The 20908-nt window shown below is 36.3% G+C and overlaps 1 protein-coding gene across 4 annotated transcripts in view; it reads right to left on the minus strand.

Moving 5' to 3' along the window:
- Positions 1-1494: 1494 nt before the first annotated feature.
- The window catches only part of CGNL1 (cingulin like 1), a 55737-nt gene continuing 36323 nt past the window's right edge, over positions 1495-20908 (minus strand). For 3 of the 4 annotated variants that reach the window (XM_050309641.1, XM_050309638.1, XM_050309639.1), the window contains 11 exons: positions 18722-18928; positions 18315-18419; positions 15099-15251; positions 14280-14450; positions 11689-11850; positions 10802-10891; positions 5555-5638; positions 4301-4425; positions 3631-3739; positions 2747-2910; positions 1495-2127 (listed from right to left, as the gene is read on the minus strand). In XM_050309641.1, coding sequence (XP_050165598.1) covers positions 1977-2127; positions 2747-2910; positions 3631-3739; positions 4301-4425; positions 5555-5638; positions 10802-10891; positions 11689-11850; positions 14280-14450; positions 15099-15251; positions 18315-18419; positions 18722-18928 — 1521 coding nt within the window. In that variant the 3' untranslated portion in view covers positions 1495-1976. The remainder of the gene's footprint in view (positions 2128-2746; positions 2911-3630; positions 3740-4300; positions 4426-5554; positions 5639-10801; positions 10892-11688; positions 11851-14279; positions 14451-15098; positions 15252-18314; positions 18420-18721; positions 18929-20908) is intronic. The other variant, XM_050309640.1, reaches the window with a different exon arrangement.

The following is a 20908-nucleotide window of genomic DNA, read 5'->3' on the forward strand; positions in this document are numbered from 1 at the left end:
GATATACTACTGGGGGTTGGAACCAGTTGTTTAAAGCTAAGTAAGTCTACAAACACATGCAAATGAAACAACAACAAATAAATTACAGCAGGTTCTCTGATGATTGTCAGTACAGTGTAGTGCAGGTCTTCTCAGAAAAAAGGCTCTTTCAGTGTTGTCAAAATAGTAAAGTTACCGCAAAAAATGCACCTTGTTTGCTACTTGAACAGATACAAAATACACAGACAGTATTACAACTATGCTGTTCATGTTATTTCCCATATAATTCAAAGGATCAAACTCAAGTTGAAGGGAATTCCATGGCAAAAGAGTCCATAATCTGCTATGCACGAATACATTTCTGATCCCGCAGGCAGGAGTTTCCTTCCATGTAACTGCATGAAAATGGATCCTGCCATTGTCAGGACTTTTGCCTCAGCCAAGTCTATCAGCCTCACTTTCAGAGCTGTTAAATTTGCTCTTTTCACTGGATTCCTTTGTGGCAATACTGGAGGCTTCCAGTGACTTCAGTTCAAAGTATTTTTTAAAATTACACTATTACTTGGCTGAATCAATGAAGAAGTGCTCACTAAGCTGTAACTGGGGATAAACACTAATAAACAGACAGGACCTAACTATAGTTTATTAACAAAATTTTGTAGTAGTGCCCTTTCCTTAGAATTCTAGATTTGCAAAGGAGCAAAACCACTCTAGTGTGATATAAGTGGAAAAAAAATATTTTTAGAAACAAAATGGAAAGTGTTCATAAATTAAAATCTTCAATGCTCTTTCTTTTAAAATTCAGACAAAATTTGTTGAATAGATGGATCAACCAAAATACAGATACTTCTGTAAACTGAAATACTAATATAAATCTGCACATGACCACACACTGCAATACATCACAAATAGATGCCCCAGAAAAATCAGGTTACATGTTTTGTGTTTCCTTGGTGCAATTTCTTGCGAGTAGCATAAAATTTTGGTATCAGTTAGTGAACAGATTTAAACAGATGTATTTAATACATCTGTTTATTTAATTACATAAACAGATGTATTTAATTCAAAGACCACAACTGATTTTACTGAAACGAGTGGGACTCTTTAAAAACCCAAAGAGAAGACTGTCCCAATGTCCTCAGCTCAGCAGGCTGTAACATTCTGCCTCTGGCAGGATTGAATTCCTTTCAGGAAATGAAAGATACCAAGTAATAACTGCCATCATTCTCACCCTTCCCTATGAGGAACAGAAAGCTTCCCAAGTGAAGTTTATGAGGAAGTTGCAGGCAGGTCTCTCTCATCATGCAGATGTGATGGTCCTTTTAGAGTCAACAGGCAGGATTAACATTTGACCTCTAATATACAGAAAATACAATAAAACTTGCACTGCTTTTAAAATGTACTTCCTGGCCCAGGAACTGTGAATCTGCTCTGTAATGCACAAAATGTATTCATTTTCATTTGTTTTCCTCTTAGTGAAAACCCAAATGTAGCATTCAATATAAATTTAATGACTTTACATATCAAAGTGATTTATATAATATTAGAAACTTTACAAAATAGTACTAGTCAATAAAAAGATCAAGTTTAAAATATTTACATGTTATACATCCTTTACCCCTACTTACAATTATTAAATAATCTCCAGTGGTTTCCTTAATTTTAGGGAAAAGCTCTTAATAACTAAAAACTAATTTTGAATTACTTTCAAATGGCTTTTTACTTAAACAGAATTTTAGCAAAATCCCATTTCCAATGTGAAACACTATCCCCGTGTTTTCAGTAGCTGTTATATACATCTTGTGTTTTATAGCTGTTCTGTAATGCAATCCTATAATAAACAGTGAAGATCTAAATAAGAAAATGGCACAGTATGGATGGAAACATTATATTCCCAACCCTTAAATCCCTTTATGTCATTTGGCTTCTAGAACATCTAGTTTTTTGATAATTTATGTTATTCTTCCAGTATTTCAAGTAACCACATCAACACTTATTTAAATTTTTGTGTCATCATCTTTTGAAAAGTTATTTCCTGAAGGTACTTCACAGAGACTGTCACCATCTGTGCTGAAATCATCGTCATCGTCGTCGTCATCATCATCATCAGAGTCAGCCAACACTTTACTTGGTGACTTCTTCAGTCTACTAAAACAAAAATACAGGTCTTTGCTATTAAAGCAGCACATCTACACGCACAACATTTATACAAAGCTCAAAACATCGACTGGCAGGATTTACATTTTTAAAGGATGTCAAAGAAACTTGTGCTTCAACAGGGATAGTTTTTCATGGAGTACACCTTACGTGAAAGGAACGTGCAAGACAGTGAAGAGCAAGCAACCGCATTTTCAAGCATCTCTAAATAAAGTAACAGACAGGGGAAACTGTTACTGAACTGGGATGTTCAAAGACAGCTGAGGAAAACTAACACAGGGTAACTACACCTCTGGCATTAGCAGGAAATTTTTATTACCACAAGCGATACGAGTGTCAAGTCCCACACTTTTTTCCATTTTATATTCCCTGCCTCAATGACTTTATTCAGCAGGGAGATCTTGGGACACCTAGAGCACACTAAAGAGAGCTGGAGAACATCTGCAGAGAAAGGAAATGCAGAGGAGTTTCACAGGTCTATGTCTTAAACTCTGTCTGCTTACGACAAACTGGTAGAGAAAGCCCTCAGTTTATGGACCCCAGGAGCAAGAGGTCAAACCTGGCAGGGGTGGTGTGACACAGAACTGTAAGGTCTGACAAGTCATCCTACCTTAACTCCTTCTTTGCAGTGTTAAGCTGTCCTTGCAATTGTTCATTTATGTCTAGTTGCTCCTCAAGTTCTCTCTGAAGTTTCTTTTTAGCACTTTCCAGTCTGTCTATTTCTTCTTCAGCTTCTTCAACTTGCCGTTTCATTGCTTTCAAACGCAAACTCAACTGAAATATTTACATGTCAGCTGATTAGAGGACTGTTTTAATTAAAGGAATTTTATTCTTCCAGCATCTATGAGAGGGAGAATAAAGACAAAACTTTGCCAGTGTAGTGACACTAATGCTCTGCTTCAGAAATATCTGAAAGTCAGCATTAGACTTCAAGAGAAATGATGGGATACCATACTTCTACAGATAATTTTTTTAAAGGTAATCCTCTTAACAGATGTCTGTAATTTGAAACACACTGTTCATGGTCTGGACAGAACACTAGTGTTTAACTCGTGCTGAAACAAATCAAGTTTTAAGCAAGGAATCAACAAAGACCACAGGAATGGCAGAGCACGTTGCTGTTAGAACATCAATGTATGCTTAACATTTAGAGCCTATATTTAACAATAAACAGCTTGTTTCTTAAACAAAATGTTATGGTGGCAAAACAGAACATTTTATTGGTCTATTTACAGGATCAATTACTGTCTGTTATCTGCTTTATTTCTTAAAATAATTATAGCATTGCTTCTACAAGTGCTTTCTTTTCATAATTTCCAAAATGAATAACCATTTAGTACCAGACAAAAGCACATGATGACAATGGCAAATCTCACTCAGTGGGAGTTCCCAAACAACAGAGTAATCAGCATCTACCTACATTCTTCTCATATCTCTTACACATGATGATTTATGTTAGTAGGATTAATATTAGATACTGGTATATTAGTCTACCTGGTCCTTCTGATCAGTCAGTGACAGATGTTCATCATCTACTTGCAGCATTAACTCCTTCACTTTTCTCTCAAGTCTGCGGTTACTTAGTTGGAAATTCGCTCTATCCCTAGGAAAAAAACCCAACCAAACAAAAGACAGGTTTGTAAAAAAGGAACTTAAATCCAATCATGATATAATTCCTTAGCAATCTTCTAAGAATCAAATAACTACTAATGGTCCCTACTTTGATTTACTGATTCCATGGAACATATTAAGAAATTTGTTCAAAAGTATGAATGACTAAGTGGAATTACTTCTGTTACCAAAGCAACATTCAGAAACAAAAGTACACTCCTCCAAGATTAGAGAATGAAAGTGAACATGAAAGTGGAAGTGTTAAAATACAGTTAATATTTCTAAGTCTACTACTGGTATTAGACACTGATAAGATAAGGAGCTATGGAATCGTGTTACAGTGCCCAGTTTTAAATTTATAAGACAACTTCTACTGTGCCTTCAGTCAAAAAGAAAATCTGCAATGCTTTTATGAAACAGTAACCATTTTAGTTTTGTGCTTGTGAGGGGAAAAAAATAAAATCAAGCTAATTGTAATAAAGACTTAATATTGGCAAGAGGACATAAAAAAAACCATGAACATGCATGTTTTGGTCTTAACAATTGGTTTCACCTTTCTTCATTTTCAAGTCGTTCTTCCAGCTCTGTGATCCTTGCTTCCATTTGAGCAACAAGTCCCTCTTTACTGGACCGGTAAGAACCCTCCAGGTGAAGGATTCTGCTCTTCAGGTCTTTGTTCTAGAGTTGGAACACACTTGATTACCACTTACATGCTCAAATTAACACATATCAGCTTAGCCCAAAATAATTTCTCCAGGAAAACATAAAGTGATCACTATATTTTTAGTTCAGTAAATGTGGAAAAAAGATGTGAGATTTTACAGTTTACTACAAACAGATTTTCTATTACTGTGCCTTATTAAAAAGAATTTAGTGTTCAGCTTCAGTTAAATTTTAGAATTAAATGGAGCCTTGAATTTCACAGAGTTGCAAGCCTCTTCTAACAGTATTTTTTAATATGTCAATTTTTTTTTCAAACAGTCTGTCAGATCTGTCTTAAACTCCACACAATTCTTTTGTCAAATTCTGTGTTCTTCTCCTGCAACTCCCTGGTTTATGGCTAAAGCAGACAAAGAAATTACATCCAATATCATTTTACTCTATCAAAGCTCTTACTGAGTTTCCCCCTCCCTTTCTTAACTACCCAGTGCTACACCTACTACATAAATAGTTTGAAAAAGATTTGTAAAAGCAGAGTTTTTTGCTCAGTTCACACTTCCATTTTTCTGAGGCCTGGTAATTTAGATTTTCAATGGGGACCTAATGAAAGAGTTGCCAGGAAAAAAAACTCAAACAAACAAAAAAATAATTACATGAGAAACAGAAAATAAAGCTTTTTGTTACAGAACTTCAAACCATGAATTCAGGTCTGAAAACACTGAAAAACAGAAAAGCCAGAACTAAAGTATAAGAATGTACACAGTATATACCAGTAGGTGGCATTCTTTTTTCTCAAAAGATTAAGATGAGATTAATTTCACATAATGTAAAGCACCAAATTAGGTGTGTGGTACAAACATGTTCTCTAAATTCCCATTACAATCTGTTTTACCTTCTTGTGGTTGTCAATAATACTGTGACTTGCTAAGATAGCTTTCCTCTGGATCTCAGCTAAGGGCCATGATAGCAATCTTACTTTCAAAGATCACTGAGCTGCAGAAAACTTATTTACTGTTATAGAAGAAAACACTCAACTAAAATCACAACTGCTTCAACTTGTATCTTCAGCAGTGTTCCTGAAACACTGTTAAGACTTTAATGAAGGAGCTCCTCTGAAAGCACTCAAAGCATTTACAGATATAGTCACCTGTCTTTCCAAGGAAATTTTGTCACACTCCAAATCTTGCTTTATAGCTCTTTCCTGCAGTAGCTCTGTCCTCATTTGTTCAATCTATAATAGAAAGAAAAGCGAGATTTCAACGAAAGATTTCATTTACATTTGTCTATATGATACTTTGTGTATGTATATATATAAAAAGTAGATATACCTCTGCACTGAGAAGAAATGCCCTTTCTCAGAACTCAAGACATCCACATGATTTCAGATGAGCTTTACAGTTACAATCTTGAACAAAATTTTCCACTTCAGGAAGTTGATATTATTCCCAGTACTTACCCTAGGCATTTTACACCCACACTGGATACTGCTGATGTTCAATAGAAGGAACTGAACTCTAAACTGCTGCATGAGAGATACAGCATGTGGCAAGATAGGGTTCTGCATCACATCAGGCTTCAAACACCTCTGACAAGTGTCTTTTTCATACTTAAATCTGGACTTCTGAAATGACACCTTACCTTTAAGCTGTTGACTAGTCTAAATAAAAGTTTCACTTTATTAAACACAAAAATCTTGTAGCTGCAGAGAAGTGCCTAGAACTCAGTGAAACCCTCTACAGACAATTGCAGTTTTCTGTATGAATAAGAACAGTAAAATCTTTTTCAACAGACTCTGCTGCATAATGGACATGAGCATTTCTCCCCTCCTCTAGTCAGTGTTATGTCTGTCATGCCGGAAGCACCAGCTTCTAGGTTTGGGGAGGGGATGCTTTTGCTTGTCTTGTTAAAAGACAACTTTTGCTCCAGTTTCTGTAAATATTTCAGTTGCATACTCAATAACCACAAGAAAGATACACTGTCCATGTGTAAGATGTTAAAAACTACCTGATCAATCCAGAGTCAATGTAAGAATGCAGCATGAGTTTGTTTCATCTCACTATTGGACTTGATTGGAAAAAAAATATTAAATTTGAGGCTCAAAGAGAAACTCTGAACTGCCCAACAGCTGCTACTGAAATTTTGGGGCTAAAGGACAAAGTCTGTAGTGCTGAAATACTTCTGTTGCCTCTCCTTCCTGCTGAGACCCTCAAGTCTTCACAAATGCCTTTGCAGGCACAGCAAATGTTACCACAGTATTTGTGCCATTTCCTGCACAGTGTTTATGATGATGAACCACCTGGGGAACACAGTGAACATCTCTGCCAATCACTGTACCTGCAAAAACACTGATAAAGATTGCAGTGGCCGCAGCATTCTTCCCTGCTCTACACCAGTTCCACATGAACTTGCACAAACACACCATCCCACGAGGCAGCTCTAAGTTACAGATTTATCTCAGTAAAGGTCTTTCCAAAGTCACTGGGAATTCTTGCATGAAAAAAAAAAACCAAAAGCAATGCTAAGAATGTAAAGGTCAAAAAAGCACAGCAAATGAAAATTTACCTTAGGCCTTTTTCTTAACCACATTATCATATTAAAAGTTATATTTTTAGTTAATCACATGTTTAAAGGAAACCATTTACACTGTTTCTGTAGCTTTGAAATTAATATATGAATACAAACCAGGGTAGCAATGCATGCGGTTGCATTTGTTATGTCACACTATGGTTTCTGAAAACTAAGGTCAGAACAACTACTAGAATGCAAATGTCAGCACGTGGCTGTGTTCTCAACTGCCAGGTAATTTCTCAAAAGCTCTCAATGGCACATAGAAGGCAAATAATCGAAAAGTTTTATACATTACACAGTAAAATATTATTTTATATGTTAAAATATTTTATAGACGCAAATTAAAATCATGCATTCGTACAATGGCTGCATTTATTCATTAAATAGGTGACAAAATTTATAATGTGAGGGATTACCTAGAATTTATTCTGCTGTAATTGCTTTAGCCATCAAGACAGACACGGAAAGAAATAAAGCAAAATTTGTGGTAAAATGAATGACTAATTAAAAATGTAACTGCTAACTGAAGAAAGGCTTTTTGTTTTATGTAGGAACTTGCTTAATGGACCACTCCAAAGTTCCACTGTGCTCTTACTGTGCTCAAAGGCTGTGACAAATTTGTGCAACCTTCCCAAGATTCAAATTAAGGAATTATTTAGAGGACAATTATTATATTTCCAAGATAACTGCTACAGTTGTTGGACACCTCTTGGTAAAAGCAACCTCACAGAACAAGAGGAGAAAGAGAGAAAGTGCTGTATCTGATTAGGATCAGACAGCTACGTGCAAATATATACAGGAGGTTGTAAAAAGAGGAGGACAGCAGGACACAATTCTTGCTGGAGGAGATACAAACTGTTTTCACTTATCTCCTCACATTTTTTCAATAGTAGACTCATAATTAACAGGCACAAAGTAAAAAAAAAGGCAGCTGTCTGCCAAAATGTGCTCAGTTTCGCTTATTTCCCAGCAGTAAGAAAGCACACTGCTTTCACAGTACATATTCCATGTACATCCCATTGGAACTTTGCTTCACATTCTACCTTTCCTATATCTAATATAGTTTAATTATGTTAAAAGAATAAACTACTTCTGCAGCTTAAATTATCACAGCTGGATTTGAAGAATGCTAACAACAAAAAAATGAGAAAAACAGATTTTACAAAGCTTTATCAGACATACCAGCATTTTGTGCCAGCTTTAGGATTAGAAGCAGCTGTAGAGTTCATTATTAGTGAAATCATTTGATTTCTAATAATGTTTTAGATGCTGCCACTATTGTTTATCATCTTGCACTAGGTTTACAGCCTATATTTCTTAATTCCTAAGTAAAGTATATACATATACATATATACATATATATGTGTGTGCGCCTATATATACACCTACATACACAATTTCCCAGTATGGGACTAAAAACCCCAATGTTTAACAAACAAGTTAAAGCCAAACAACCCCCTTTGATACTACATAATTGAAAAGCAGCGTTCAGATCCATATTTTCATTTGTTTGCTTCCCACACCTGGAGCCAGCTAAAAAGCAGGTATACAGCTACCCACTGGGAACACTTCGCCAAAAGGAAGTGAAGGATGCAGTCAGTGCAATTTTATCCTTTTTTATTTATTCTAAAATCATCATGAAAACTAATTAGTCCCTTTTTCACACTTATTGGAAACAACTCTGACATTTAATAGAGACTCATGTTTGCATTTTCACAGAATACAAGAATTGATGAGGGAATGTTAAGCACTTTCCAATTATGTTAGCAAATGGCAAGAGGTACTTCATTTTACTTGTTTATAGGAAAAAAATCCATCGTGTGTCCTGTCCCTGCTCACTTTAGACTCAAGCTTTCCATATGTGTGTCTGTGTTGACCATTTTGGTCTTTCTACAGTTACTAATACCTTATAATTTTAAAACTAACAGGATATGACCCACTTTTCCCTGTTTCCACTTTGCTGTGGTACCTCCTGAGAAGGCAGAGGAGGTGAGAACAGTGTCTCATGCAGCCATCCGGATTCAAAAGGGTGTTTAAATTTAAAAAGAGCAACATTGTGTGGTAAATGAAATGTGAACTGCTTAGTCCTGCCAATGTTTATTCGAACATTCAGCTTTATGGAAAATAAAGAGGTTGTATAACTTTTTTTTACTGGAAATTTGAGTATTATAGTTCATTATTGGGATGTTAACAATAGCACATTAATAATAATTTTTAAAACGTACAGAAATACAGATATTACCAAAACAAATCCATTATAATTTCTCATGTCATTATAAATGCTTAGCAGACCCTGAAATACTCTTTAGTAATTTGACTACTTAGTCATTCTGGCATAAAATCAAAACAAAGCAACCTTTGTAACTCATGTGTGAAATGAGAAACTCCAGACCTCAAAATAAACACATTTTTTACCCATTATGTAACATTTTGGTCACCAAACTGTATTATTGGTTTCCATTCAGTTAGCAAATTAACTTACTATAGTTATAATAAGTGGTAACTAAAGTTCTTTTACTCCAAGTTTACAACACAGGCACAGACTCCAGTATTGAAGGCTTCCTGATTTAACAATAGCATAACCCCAGATTATTATGGGTCCTTTACATTCTGTTCCACCCACTGACTCGGGGTCTGTACAATAGCAGTGGAACAAGAGCGAAAAGTCTGTGTTAGAGTCAAACAGAATTAGAGTCCAAACAAAGCAGTGATGGTGCCCTGGTGTTCTAGGATGTGCGAAAGAAAGCTGAGCTCTAACTCACTTTAAACTCTCCAGCTGCCTCAGTGGAACACAAAATTGCATCAAAAAGACACAGAAACGAAGATTTTCCTTTCTGTTCTCTCTCTGAAGCTAAAGCTATTCAAAAGAATATTCAAATTCAAAAGAAGGTTTTTTTCTGGAGAGAGAAATGAAAACAGACTACTGTGGGTTGTACCTCAATGCTAACTGTCTCCTGGACTTCTAGGAAATTACTATGAGCTCTAGCACTTCATGGAGAGTTACATGAATGCTACTGATGCTCTGGCTACTTTTGCAGTAATCAGGCCCTATACTCTTCTGGTTTATTATAAATTTTTGTTACAGGACCTGTAATTTCCTATGTCAGTTCTTTCAGAAATCTCAAATAATACTATTAAGGCCTCTTAATGAACTCCTAATTCTCTTAACACTTGCTAATTTCCAACTCAAAGGTCTCCTTTGCAATACACTCATTCTACTTCACCACACCTGCACATTCAATGGCCTTAAGGACCAGTCTTCTGTCCTTGTGGACAGAAGCAAAATATTTCTTTATTTTAATATAAAGCAATATATACATATTTAAGGGCATAGCTGGAGTACTTTTTATCTTGATTGAGACCTCATCATACAATCTCCACAACTTCTCCACTTATACAGTCAAAATCCTTCTTATTACTTGTTTGAATTACTTTGATAGGTCTCACTTAGCAACTATCACTTTATCTTCACATTTTCTGCCCTATGAGACACCACCTCATTAATAAATCCTTCTTTCCCCCTTTCTGGGCTATCGAATGTAACATTTCTGGAACAAAAGGCTGATGTTTTTACGTGGAAAATGCTTTCCAACTGTTTTACCTCTGACATACCTTAATCAGTTTTTACAGTTGTAATGAAAACAAAGTTCTCTCTCTGTTGAAAATGGCCAGTATCCTCAGTTCAGTTGATTCCACTCATTAATTCCACAGTTCCCTAAGTTCCTCCTCCTTTTTTGAAATTAAGACTCCATTATGCTGAAATTGTGATCCTAATAACACTTTTTCATAGAACCACTACAGAAAAGTTGGAAACTTGTTTAAGTACCTGTTCTCTGCATCTGCTGATCCTCTCAGACAACAAATCTGAATTAGTCTTTTCTTCATCAAGCTCAAGTTCCAGGTGAGACAGCTTGTCCTAAGTGGAACAAAGAAAAGTAATTTCAACATACTACTTCCCATCCTCTTCAGATTGCTATTCCTTAAACTTCAGGACTCAAACTGTCTGAAAGACTAGGCCTGAAAACTGAAATACCTCTTAAAAACATGTGCAGAATCTACCAAAAAGGATGGCAGGTAGATAAGCTTTTAAAGTGAATTTGTTTGTCTGACAGATGTAAGATGGACGTTTTGCTTCCTTTTTTTGATCACTCCTACCAACTTCAAGAAAATAAGAGAAATTCTGCAATGTTTCTAGAGACTGTTTCTGATTGTCTAAATTACATTATACATTTGGAAGACAATGTCCTCTTCATATGAGTGCAATGCTATAAAGGTGTTTGTTTATGGAAGTCAAATGACAGCCTAGTTGAAGGGAACAGTTCTGAAGCTGACCCTGTAACAAGGTGGTCAAAATCACAATGATATCCAGACTCCTGAAATGAACTGATATCAAATGCTAAATAGAACTTACACTTCAAAATACTTTTAAAGTTCTCAGTGATTGGCCTACAAATTAAATTAATGAAAATTTGCCTGACAAACTCTAGATAAAATTTATTAAAAAGAAGTCAATTAAAATGATGAAAAAACAGTTGTAATTTAGAACACACCATGCTACAATAGATATGCTAACAGATCACCTTTAGAATATTCCAGAATGGCTTTTCAACAACATTAAGGTATTTTGACTCTTCCCTGGTAGCATCCATGTGAAATACCAGTACTATTTTAATCTCTCCAAATAAGAAACAAACCCTTAAGAAGGTCTTTTACCTCCATTAATTTGATTTGTCTTGCCCGATCGTCTTTTAAGTGGTTTTTGGCTTCCAGTTCATACTCCAAGCTTTTCACAGTCTGTTCCAGCAACTGAGTTTTTGTTATTGCCTCATCCTGAGCTCTCTGGTGGTCCCTCAAGTTTTCTTCCATAAGACGCATCTGAAAGAGATTATTTTCATGTATTTTAGACTGCACTTTCTATAAATGAGTGATGTCAGTCGAGGGGACGTCCTGCACAAACTACACACCTGGAAGCTTGACAGGAATTGCATTGAGTTCTGGGCTTTTCACAGTAATTTTTGTTTTATCCATATGATGGCACCAAGAAAATAAACTTGGATGAAACATCAGCTCTAAAGAGATGCTTCACACCACAGGTTTTACACTGATAATTCTCCACAGTGGTTTCCTTAAAATTTATTTGTTTTTATCAAGTTACAGCAAGCCAAAATGTTGACAGTTTTCTAACTGGTTATTTGGAACTTTTTCAGTATTATTCTTTTCCTTTTCAGACTCCCAATACTTTAGCTTTTAAATAGCTGCATAGCTTGTATATATGCTTGATGCACTTTGATGACATCATTTTACTAATAACATAATTGTTTTTATATATGTGTGTGTGTATATATATATATATGTATTAGTATAGCTATTAGATAGAGTGAGGCTATCTGCTGAAGAGAAAAATATCCTGTTCAACAACAGCATGTCCTCAGTAAAATTATCCAAAACCTTCATGGTACTTTAAAAAAATATATATTGAGTGAGAGGGAGTTTAAGTGAAACCATGAGCACTCCTTGCACATGTAACTTGTAACATGTATATAACACAGGATGAGAGCTTATTTTTTTTTTCAACACACAGTTTTCCATTTTCTTCCTTTGTCAGTGATTTTTTTAGTGATGAAGTTAAAATACCGTGATAGTGAATATTTACAAAGTTTGCTACCTATTACCAACTCCTGATGACATGGTGAACATCTAGTGAAGTGCAGAGATCTGCACATGAACAGCCTTTCATGGGCACTTCATGTTTCAGAACAACAAGGGACTGTTAACTTTCCAGATAGGTATCTTTTATGTATCCATTGAGAACTTGAAAGAGATGCAATGAAGAACTCCCTTATTGCCTTGCAAGACTCTCACTCATCATTTTTCTGCTGGAACAAGATGAAACTCATGTTGCCATGATCAATACAATCTTTGGCTTTTGATGAGACCCTTGAAAAGCAAGTTCTGTGCACTGGGAGACCTCCCCAAGAGGATTCTGACAGACAACAGACTTTCCACAGAATGGATGGACTATCTATTTGTATTTCTTCTTAAACACAAAGGAGGAAGTGATAATAAAGACTTTCAATTGTCCTGAATATTTAGTCTCCTAGAAAGTCTGCTGTTTAACCTGCCTGTTTTCAGATTTTATTTCCTCTCTTGCAGCTAGTTGCCATACTACATTTTTAAAGTCCTAGGTTTTTAAATATTTCCTCATGGAGATGTAGAATTCCACAACTAGTAATATTTTGTCCATTATGTAGTGTTTGGATTATCTTTTTGTCAAACAATGAAGTTTTTTTTCGTTCATTAATTTTTTCTCCGTATTTTTTCTGTAGTTGCAATAGCTAACACTAGAAGTATTCCTCATAATAACTGTAAACACTGTGTTTACACTTTGTTTTACATATTTAATGTTTGTATTGATGTACCTTTTTACATATATTTATTCAACTCATGAGCTACACTCTCAATGTCACCATTTTATCTTTCATTGTTTGTTATGAGTCTTCATTCCTTTAAAAAGCCTCTCCATCCCTGAATGAAATAAATATATAAGGAAGACAGAACAATAAACAGGAACAATTATTTCTTCTGTTGGTGTCCTTTTAAACTGAATTGAAAATAATTTTTTAAGGAGAAAGGGCAATGTAATAGAAGTTCTAAACTGGAAAAACCAAACTATTAAAATATTCCACATACAAAAAATACCTGTGACTAAAATATTCTCCAGTTTTCCCAACTGCATATTTTTAGAAGACTGGATTGCCTTACTGGCAAAATTTACATATTAAGAGGCAGACACTTCCTGACTGTGGCTGATTCTTGGCTGCACAGACACCTGCACAGACACCTTTGTCATTTAAATCTGCAACTTGGCTCATATGCAAGAAGAGAAGAATATATGTCAGCTCCTCTAGACCCAGTATTTGGTTTTGTTGTTTGTGTTTGCTGAGGGTTTTTTTCCCCTAAATAATTGCTGGGGGTTTTTTTCCTAATTCAAAAACACGTCTACATTCCTTCAGTAGCAGGCATTAAAGAGCAGCAGATCATCAATGGAATCCTTGTCATACCACTTAAGACACACTCATTTGGCAGACACTGCACAGATCTGCCACGACCAGGAAAGCCCATTTCCCTGGCAGCAAAAACACACTGATCACCTTCATGAACAACGAAACTCAAGAGCACTGACTGAGATCCTGTCTCATGATTAAGTGCACAAAAGCATGATAGTAAACACTCATCTTGAAAACTATCTGAACTGTATTCTAGGCCAAAGGTTAGAATTTGTCACTGAACTTATGGGTCGTTACCTCGTCTTGCATCCTGATGGTCATCAGACGTGATTTTTCTACCTCCAGGTTCTTCTCCTTCAATTGCCTCTGCAGATCTGCAAATTCCCTGCGATTTTTCTCCTTGTATTCATCAAGCTGGCTCTGAAGCTCCAGAGCTGATGTTCTTGAGATCTCTACCATTTCAGACATCTGGAGAAAAAAAGTACATATAATTTCTTTTCCTAATGTAGTGTTATAAAAGGTTCTATCATGTTTAATACACCAAAACGTTCTTTTCTCCAGTTTCAACATTCAGCTCAGTTTTCAGACAGAAAAAACATTAATTATTATATATTTTCCTAAATGAATGAATTTCTATGCAGAAGTGTGTAAACACAAAAGCAGAAAGGTTATTTTCTAATAGTATGTGTGGCAAGACTGTTCTCTTTCTGTCTGGCAGCAGTTCTTCCAGCTGAGTGATGCAATGAACTGCATGGCCACACTTCAGTGAGTCAGTATTAGTTGCAGGTTTACACACACAGCACAGTAGGTTTGATGCAGCAGCATTTTGAGAATCAGCTGTAAAACTGAAATATCAGTGACATTAGAACTGATCTGAGACCTTGTTTAAACTGAACTAGTTTACAATGCTATTTTGAGATAGTGGTGTTCCAATCACTGTTCCAGCCCTGAAAATTTTTATTGAGAGTCTCTGGGTTAAAGAGACTAATAGTAAACTTTGCATTTCACCTTCTTTTGTACATTTCCAAATAAATAATTCTTTACAATTTGTCAGTTCATTTGCTTCTGTCTGTTAGACATTCAGCTTCCTGCAGCCTCTCTGGAGTGAACTCCTACCTCCTCCTGTAACTTCTCAACAGTCTTGTTTAGTTGCCATCGTTCATTCTCCATTTCATTCTTTATCTGCTGTAACTGTTCCTTCTGCTGAGTTTCATCCTTTAACTGCTGAGTTAACTGTTGCCTTTCCTGTGAAATACAACGGGTGTTCTCCTGCAGGAAAATAAAAACACATATAATGAAATGCAGACCCTCTGTAGATTCCTTAAGGGAATTTTACTTAACACTCAGTGCAGCAGTAATACCAGCAGGCTGCTGTGACATTAAGACAGATTTAAGGGTTTTGGGTTTTTTTTTTTAAAGTTTATGGAGTTACAGTTTGCTAGTCAGTATTTATTATTTTAGTGATGCAGTGCTTTATCCCTCCTATAAATCCCTTAAACACTGTTGCAACATTTGTAGGACCAATTTCATTATTCTGTTACATGCAAAGCATACATTCCTCTGCAGCTGCACACCAGCCAGGAAATCCCACCTCCTGTACAAGACCCAATATCCACTCCAAGTTTCACATTTTCCTATATGCTCCCTGAAAAGTTCTCTCAATAACCACCTTTTTTTTCCAAGTGAAAACAAACAATCAAAAAAATCCCAACCACACACCTCCAAAACCCCCACAACAACAACAAAAGCCCAAATCTGTTCCTATGGTGAGTGAGAAATAACTATTGGTGTTTTTCCCCATTGCTGTGCCTCTGTAGCACCCAGAAACCTTTATCAAGATGATGCTGCGAAAAGAGAAAACTTTGCAGCTCTCAGCACACAAATCCCCCTCCTGAGAGAACTTTTGCAGTTAATGTTCAAACCAGACCTAAATGTTGTGGATTAAATTTTTAATGGCCTGAAGAGTATCCAATGTGCTCATCTACCAGGGGCTCCCAGTGTCTCTGTTGTCACAGGTGGGATGTCTGAGAACTTATCACCCTCCTACCTCTAAACACCATCCATCAGCAGAGTAACAGACTGTCACTAGTTCATTCCAACACAGGTACAATCACATGGTTCGTATGCACAGCTCTTCTTTTTGGAAAAGTGTCTAATAGCTAATTGTTCTCTTGGCTTGGTGACTTCTACGTGGTGGGAAATGGCCATTTTCTTACCCCAAAATTATGCATGAGCTCCTCCGAATCTATTTAAAAGGAGCCCATATTATGATAGTATTATTTAGCTAGTAACTATGCCCCAGAATGGCTTATTCTTCAAATAGTGAATTACCATTTAAAGCATAAAAAGCTCCTTGTTATTTTGCTAAAATCTAGCCAGCAGAAAACTTGATAACATAGGTAAAGGGTAAAAATATTCCTCATGAAAGCTGAGCATTGCAAAAGAAATTATCTTTGTTTTAATATAAATCCTTAATTACAACAGATACTACTTCATTCTTGTACTATTAGTCAGGGGGGATAACGTGTCCTATGTAGTTTCTCATCAACAATAATTTTCTTGGGCAACACAAATTAGGATATTGTATCGCCCTTTACTAGATCAGTTGATAAAAGAGAAAAATACTGATAAAATTAGCATTCCTACCTTAACTTTAATACTTGAGAAACACTAATACGTCAGGCTAGAAACAACTGAACTTCAACTTCCAGTGCTCTGCAACTCTCATTCTAATGCCTACCATTATTTACCACAATGAAAACAGAAATTCCATGTTCTTCCACCCATGGAAAGGATCCCATGTTCTGAACGTTTAATTTTAAAAGCACAGATCTGCCATCAATAATGTTGGTTTAATTGATATTTTTTAAAGATATTACAATACCATATAAAAATAACAGTACCATGCTATGGTCAAGGGGCATAATAATTATTTCCTTTCCCAAGAGAGTTCTCAAGAAACTCAGAAAGTCTTCTCAATGGTGCAAATTGTTAAGATGCATTTCATTTCATGAGACACTGCACTACATAGAGGAGGTTACCCTAACCAGAAGTTATAACAACACGGAACACTACAAAAATGCTCCTGTCTTGACCACCCCTAAGGAAAATTTCAGGATAAAGCACTACTACAAACTGGTTGTAGGAATGAAGTGCACACTAGTTTTAACTTTTCTGAAAAGAAATCTGGAATGGAGGAGGAATAGATTTGGTCACGTTTAACTGTTACAGTTCTATTTGTATCGTCAGTCTTTCTTATGCTAATCCACCATTAAAAGTAATTTGTGTTATGTAAAAAGCAAGATGGGACAGTTAGGAATTAAATTTCCACTGTGATAAACACTATTATTGTGCCAAAATTTGTCGTCTAAATTGTCAGTGGCAACACAAGGCCAAATCAACCTACTGCACAACATTACTCATTAGAACAGGCAAACTCTAAAGACAGAAAGGCTGAATTGTTCTAAACAAAAGGGACCACTGATTACATCCTGAAGTCCATTAGTGCTCATATCCGGTGCACAAGAGTGTAGAATCAGAAAGAGGATTAAATTTAGTCTTTCCTACTTTAGATGTAAGCTGTGAATAAAATGGCAAGACTGACTCTTCTATCTGTCACCTTTCCCAGAATCCCTTAATTTGGAGACCCTGCCTGGAGGCAGCATTCTTTGGCACGATGCCCTGAAGGATGCATAAAAACAGAAAGGAAAGAACACACTTCTCAAGCACCTTGACCCAAAGCTAATCAAGATGCAGCAGATGCATATGGTGCATTGATTCATGTTCCACAGGAAGGGTAAGTCAGACTGTGACAGAAGGGAAGTATGCTCAGTGCAGGGCACTGAAGAGCAATGGGCCACCTAAAAGGGTTGTGTAACTATCAGCAATACATACAAGCAAATGAGGAGTTTTAGGGAGGTAGAACAGATAAACAAATTTTAAGTGCAAAAAAAAAACCAAAACAAACCAACAAAACCCTGACCAAAAGCCTCAGATAAAATACTTCTTCGTGTAGTTACAAGGAACATCAGCTTTAAAACATCATTTTGTAGAAACAAAACTTAGTTGCCTATATTATTAAAATCTTATATTTCTGAAGCACATTCCATTTTAAAGACATAGGAGTATTTTCTTTTTTTTTCTTTTTTTTTTTTTACCATAATTAACTGAACCATGAGAACATGCTAGTTAACACAGTCTTCCCCCTTGGTTTTTAGTCCACAAAGTACACTTCAAACAGAATGAGACTTACCTCTGTAGAAAGCAACAGTGACTCAGGTAAACAAACAGGAAATTTAAAATTTAAATATTCCAAATTGTTCCTGTTCTTACCTGCAGATCTTCTAGTTGGCTTTCCAAAGCTGATTTTAACACTACCAATTCCTTTGCCTCCTTCTCAGCACGTTTCAAAGCTTCTTCCAATTGTTGCTTCTCTTCCTGTAATGATTCAATTTGATACATTCAGAAATAGTGACAAGTAAATTTAGCTATTAAGTCTCTTCACTATGGCCTATCACTGATCTCCCCAGTTACAAGCTGTGACTTGTTTTTAATCTGGTTTGCACTGGGGAAATCTTTCCTATACACGTCAGCAAACTGCATCCTGCTTCTTAGAACCTGCTGGTTTCCTTCACCCTTCCTGATAGCATTATCCGTCCTCCTGTGTCAGTTCTTACTCTGCAATGAACCCACTGTAAACAGGAAGAAGACTACTGAAGGGGCTTGTTTTCTTAACTTACCTCATATGTCTTTAATTTTTCCTTCACTGAGTTTTCTTCTCCTTTCATATTATCAATTTGTTTGTGCAGCTCCTCAATTTTACTCTCTAACTCAGTAACTCTTCTCTTCAGCTGTTTGTTTTCCTCAGTCAGCTCCTTGACTCGATTTTCTATACTATTTCTCTCCTCTTGTGCTGCATTTCTTTCACTTTCAAGGACAGTAGCACTCTAGGGAAAACAAATTATGTCATGTTGGAAAAAAAAAAAAAAGTAAAAGCTGGTGCTGTTTTCCAACAGAAGTTTCATAAGGCATCACAGCAAATATAGCTAAAATGTAACATTAAATATCAATGAAGTATATACAACATCATTATCAAATCCCATTGTCAGCTATTTCCAAGTGATCTAAAAAACTTAAGACACCAAAAGCCTATTTATCAAGAGTGTCTTCCACAGCAACACAAAATTTAGGCAGTCTCACCCCACTGCTGATTCAAGAACTAACATACAACACACATACAACACTCCATGCAGCTTTGTGGGGCTGCAGAGGAAATGACAATAAATATAAAGAAGTTTTGATATTGAAAAAAAAGGGGGGAAAAAAGAAAAAAGGAGGGGGGCGCTACTGGAATAAAAAGCCCCAATGGATTTCAAAGCATGGTCCCAAGAAGGAGCTGTGCCAGCACAGAAGAGCAGTAGAGACTGGAAGTACCTCAGAGTGGTACTGGTACAGTTCTACCTGCAGATGAGACAGCCCATGCCTGGGGCTGTGCTTAGTCAGCACTTCTGCTTGGGTTTCAGTTCCTGCCCGAGGGTGGAAGGAGTTCAACTTGGATTCAAAAAGATACACCTTGCGTTTTTCAGAAACTCTAATCAATATATAGCACAAACATAAATTATAATAAAATTATAATAAACTACTCACCACAATTTAGCACATGTGGCAATAGATCTTTAAGTGTTTTATTCAGGGTAACTGCCTGCATCTTGTAACTTTTCAGAGCTAATAACCACCTTACCACTTACCCTCTAAACACCCTACCATTTACTGTGGAAACCATGAGTGGAAGTTTGTGTCTATATTGTTACACTCTCTATACTGTTATAACACAGACCGGGTATGTATTTACAAACACATGGGGTAAAGAGCTGGAAGGATTTAATCTTTGCTCTTCACTAACTTCTCATTCAGAATCCCGTCCAAAGAAAATAGAAGAACTCAGGATATAATTGAGGTTCTTGCTCCTGGGCATTCAGGGTCTGATACAAAGCAATGCTCTGTACAAAGATCTGCTTCTCCTGTGCAGGCCCACTGCTTTTTGTACAAAGACCTTAAACAATAGTAAGAACACCAGAACAGACTCAGGCTAGACCAGTATCCTCTCTTGTGGCCACAGCTGATGTTTAAAGGCAAAGACAGAAAGAACAACTATGGGACAAGCCTTTCCCCATGACACACTCTCAGCTCTCACTACTTCTCCTCCATGAATGTATCATCCATTCATTTCTCTAAGCTCTTTCAAATCCATTTACACCTTTGGCATCTACATTATCTGGTAACAATAGGTAATTGCACATTAACTACTGAAGTACAACAATTTTGCATGTGAAATAGTGTTTATCTGGGTGAAAACAAAAGAAATCCTACCAAACTGCTCTGTAAGAAACTGTTTCGTGAAATATTTTATAAAACCATGAAAATCACTTTTCGGTTACATTATTTTTGATTGTTGTTCCTGATTTTCCCTTCCCCATGCCCAAAAGGAATAGGCAAAGTTATATAAAAGGGTGTTTACAAAGAGTGCCCTCACTAGATTGTTTTCTAGTAAGCAACAGCTTTAAATCATGCAAATTAGTTTGATAAAGCGGTAACTCAGAAAAAAAAACACTCCGACTGTCTACAGGGTCAATGAACTTATTATACAAAAACTGGCAGCATAAGCAGGCTGACAAGTTTTGGTCTTTTGAAAACACTGAAAAAACTTGTTCTTCTAAGTACATGACTGGTTAAAAGCTCTGAAACAAATCTGTTGATGCTTTAAGGTTTCACATTCCGAAATTTCAATAGCATTTATATATTCCTTTAATTTTTGCTTTCTTCATGCAGCGAAGTTTTACTAATTAGCAAGCACTCCACCAGTGGCTCCTTTTAGTCTCATTTCCCTCTGCTGGAGCTGAGTGAAAGCAGCTGAGGCACTGCTGGGG

Source organism: Myiozetetes cayanensis, unplaced genomic scaffold (genome assembly GCF_022539395.1).
Source record: "Myiozetetes cayanensis isolate MyiCay16 unplaced genomic scaffold, myiCay2020 scf14, whole genome shotgun sequence".
Lineage (NCBI taxonomy): Eukaryota > Metazoa > Chordata > Aves > Passeriformes > Tyrannidae > Myiozetetes > Myiozetetes cayanensis.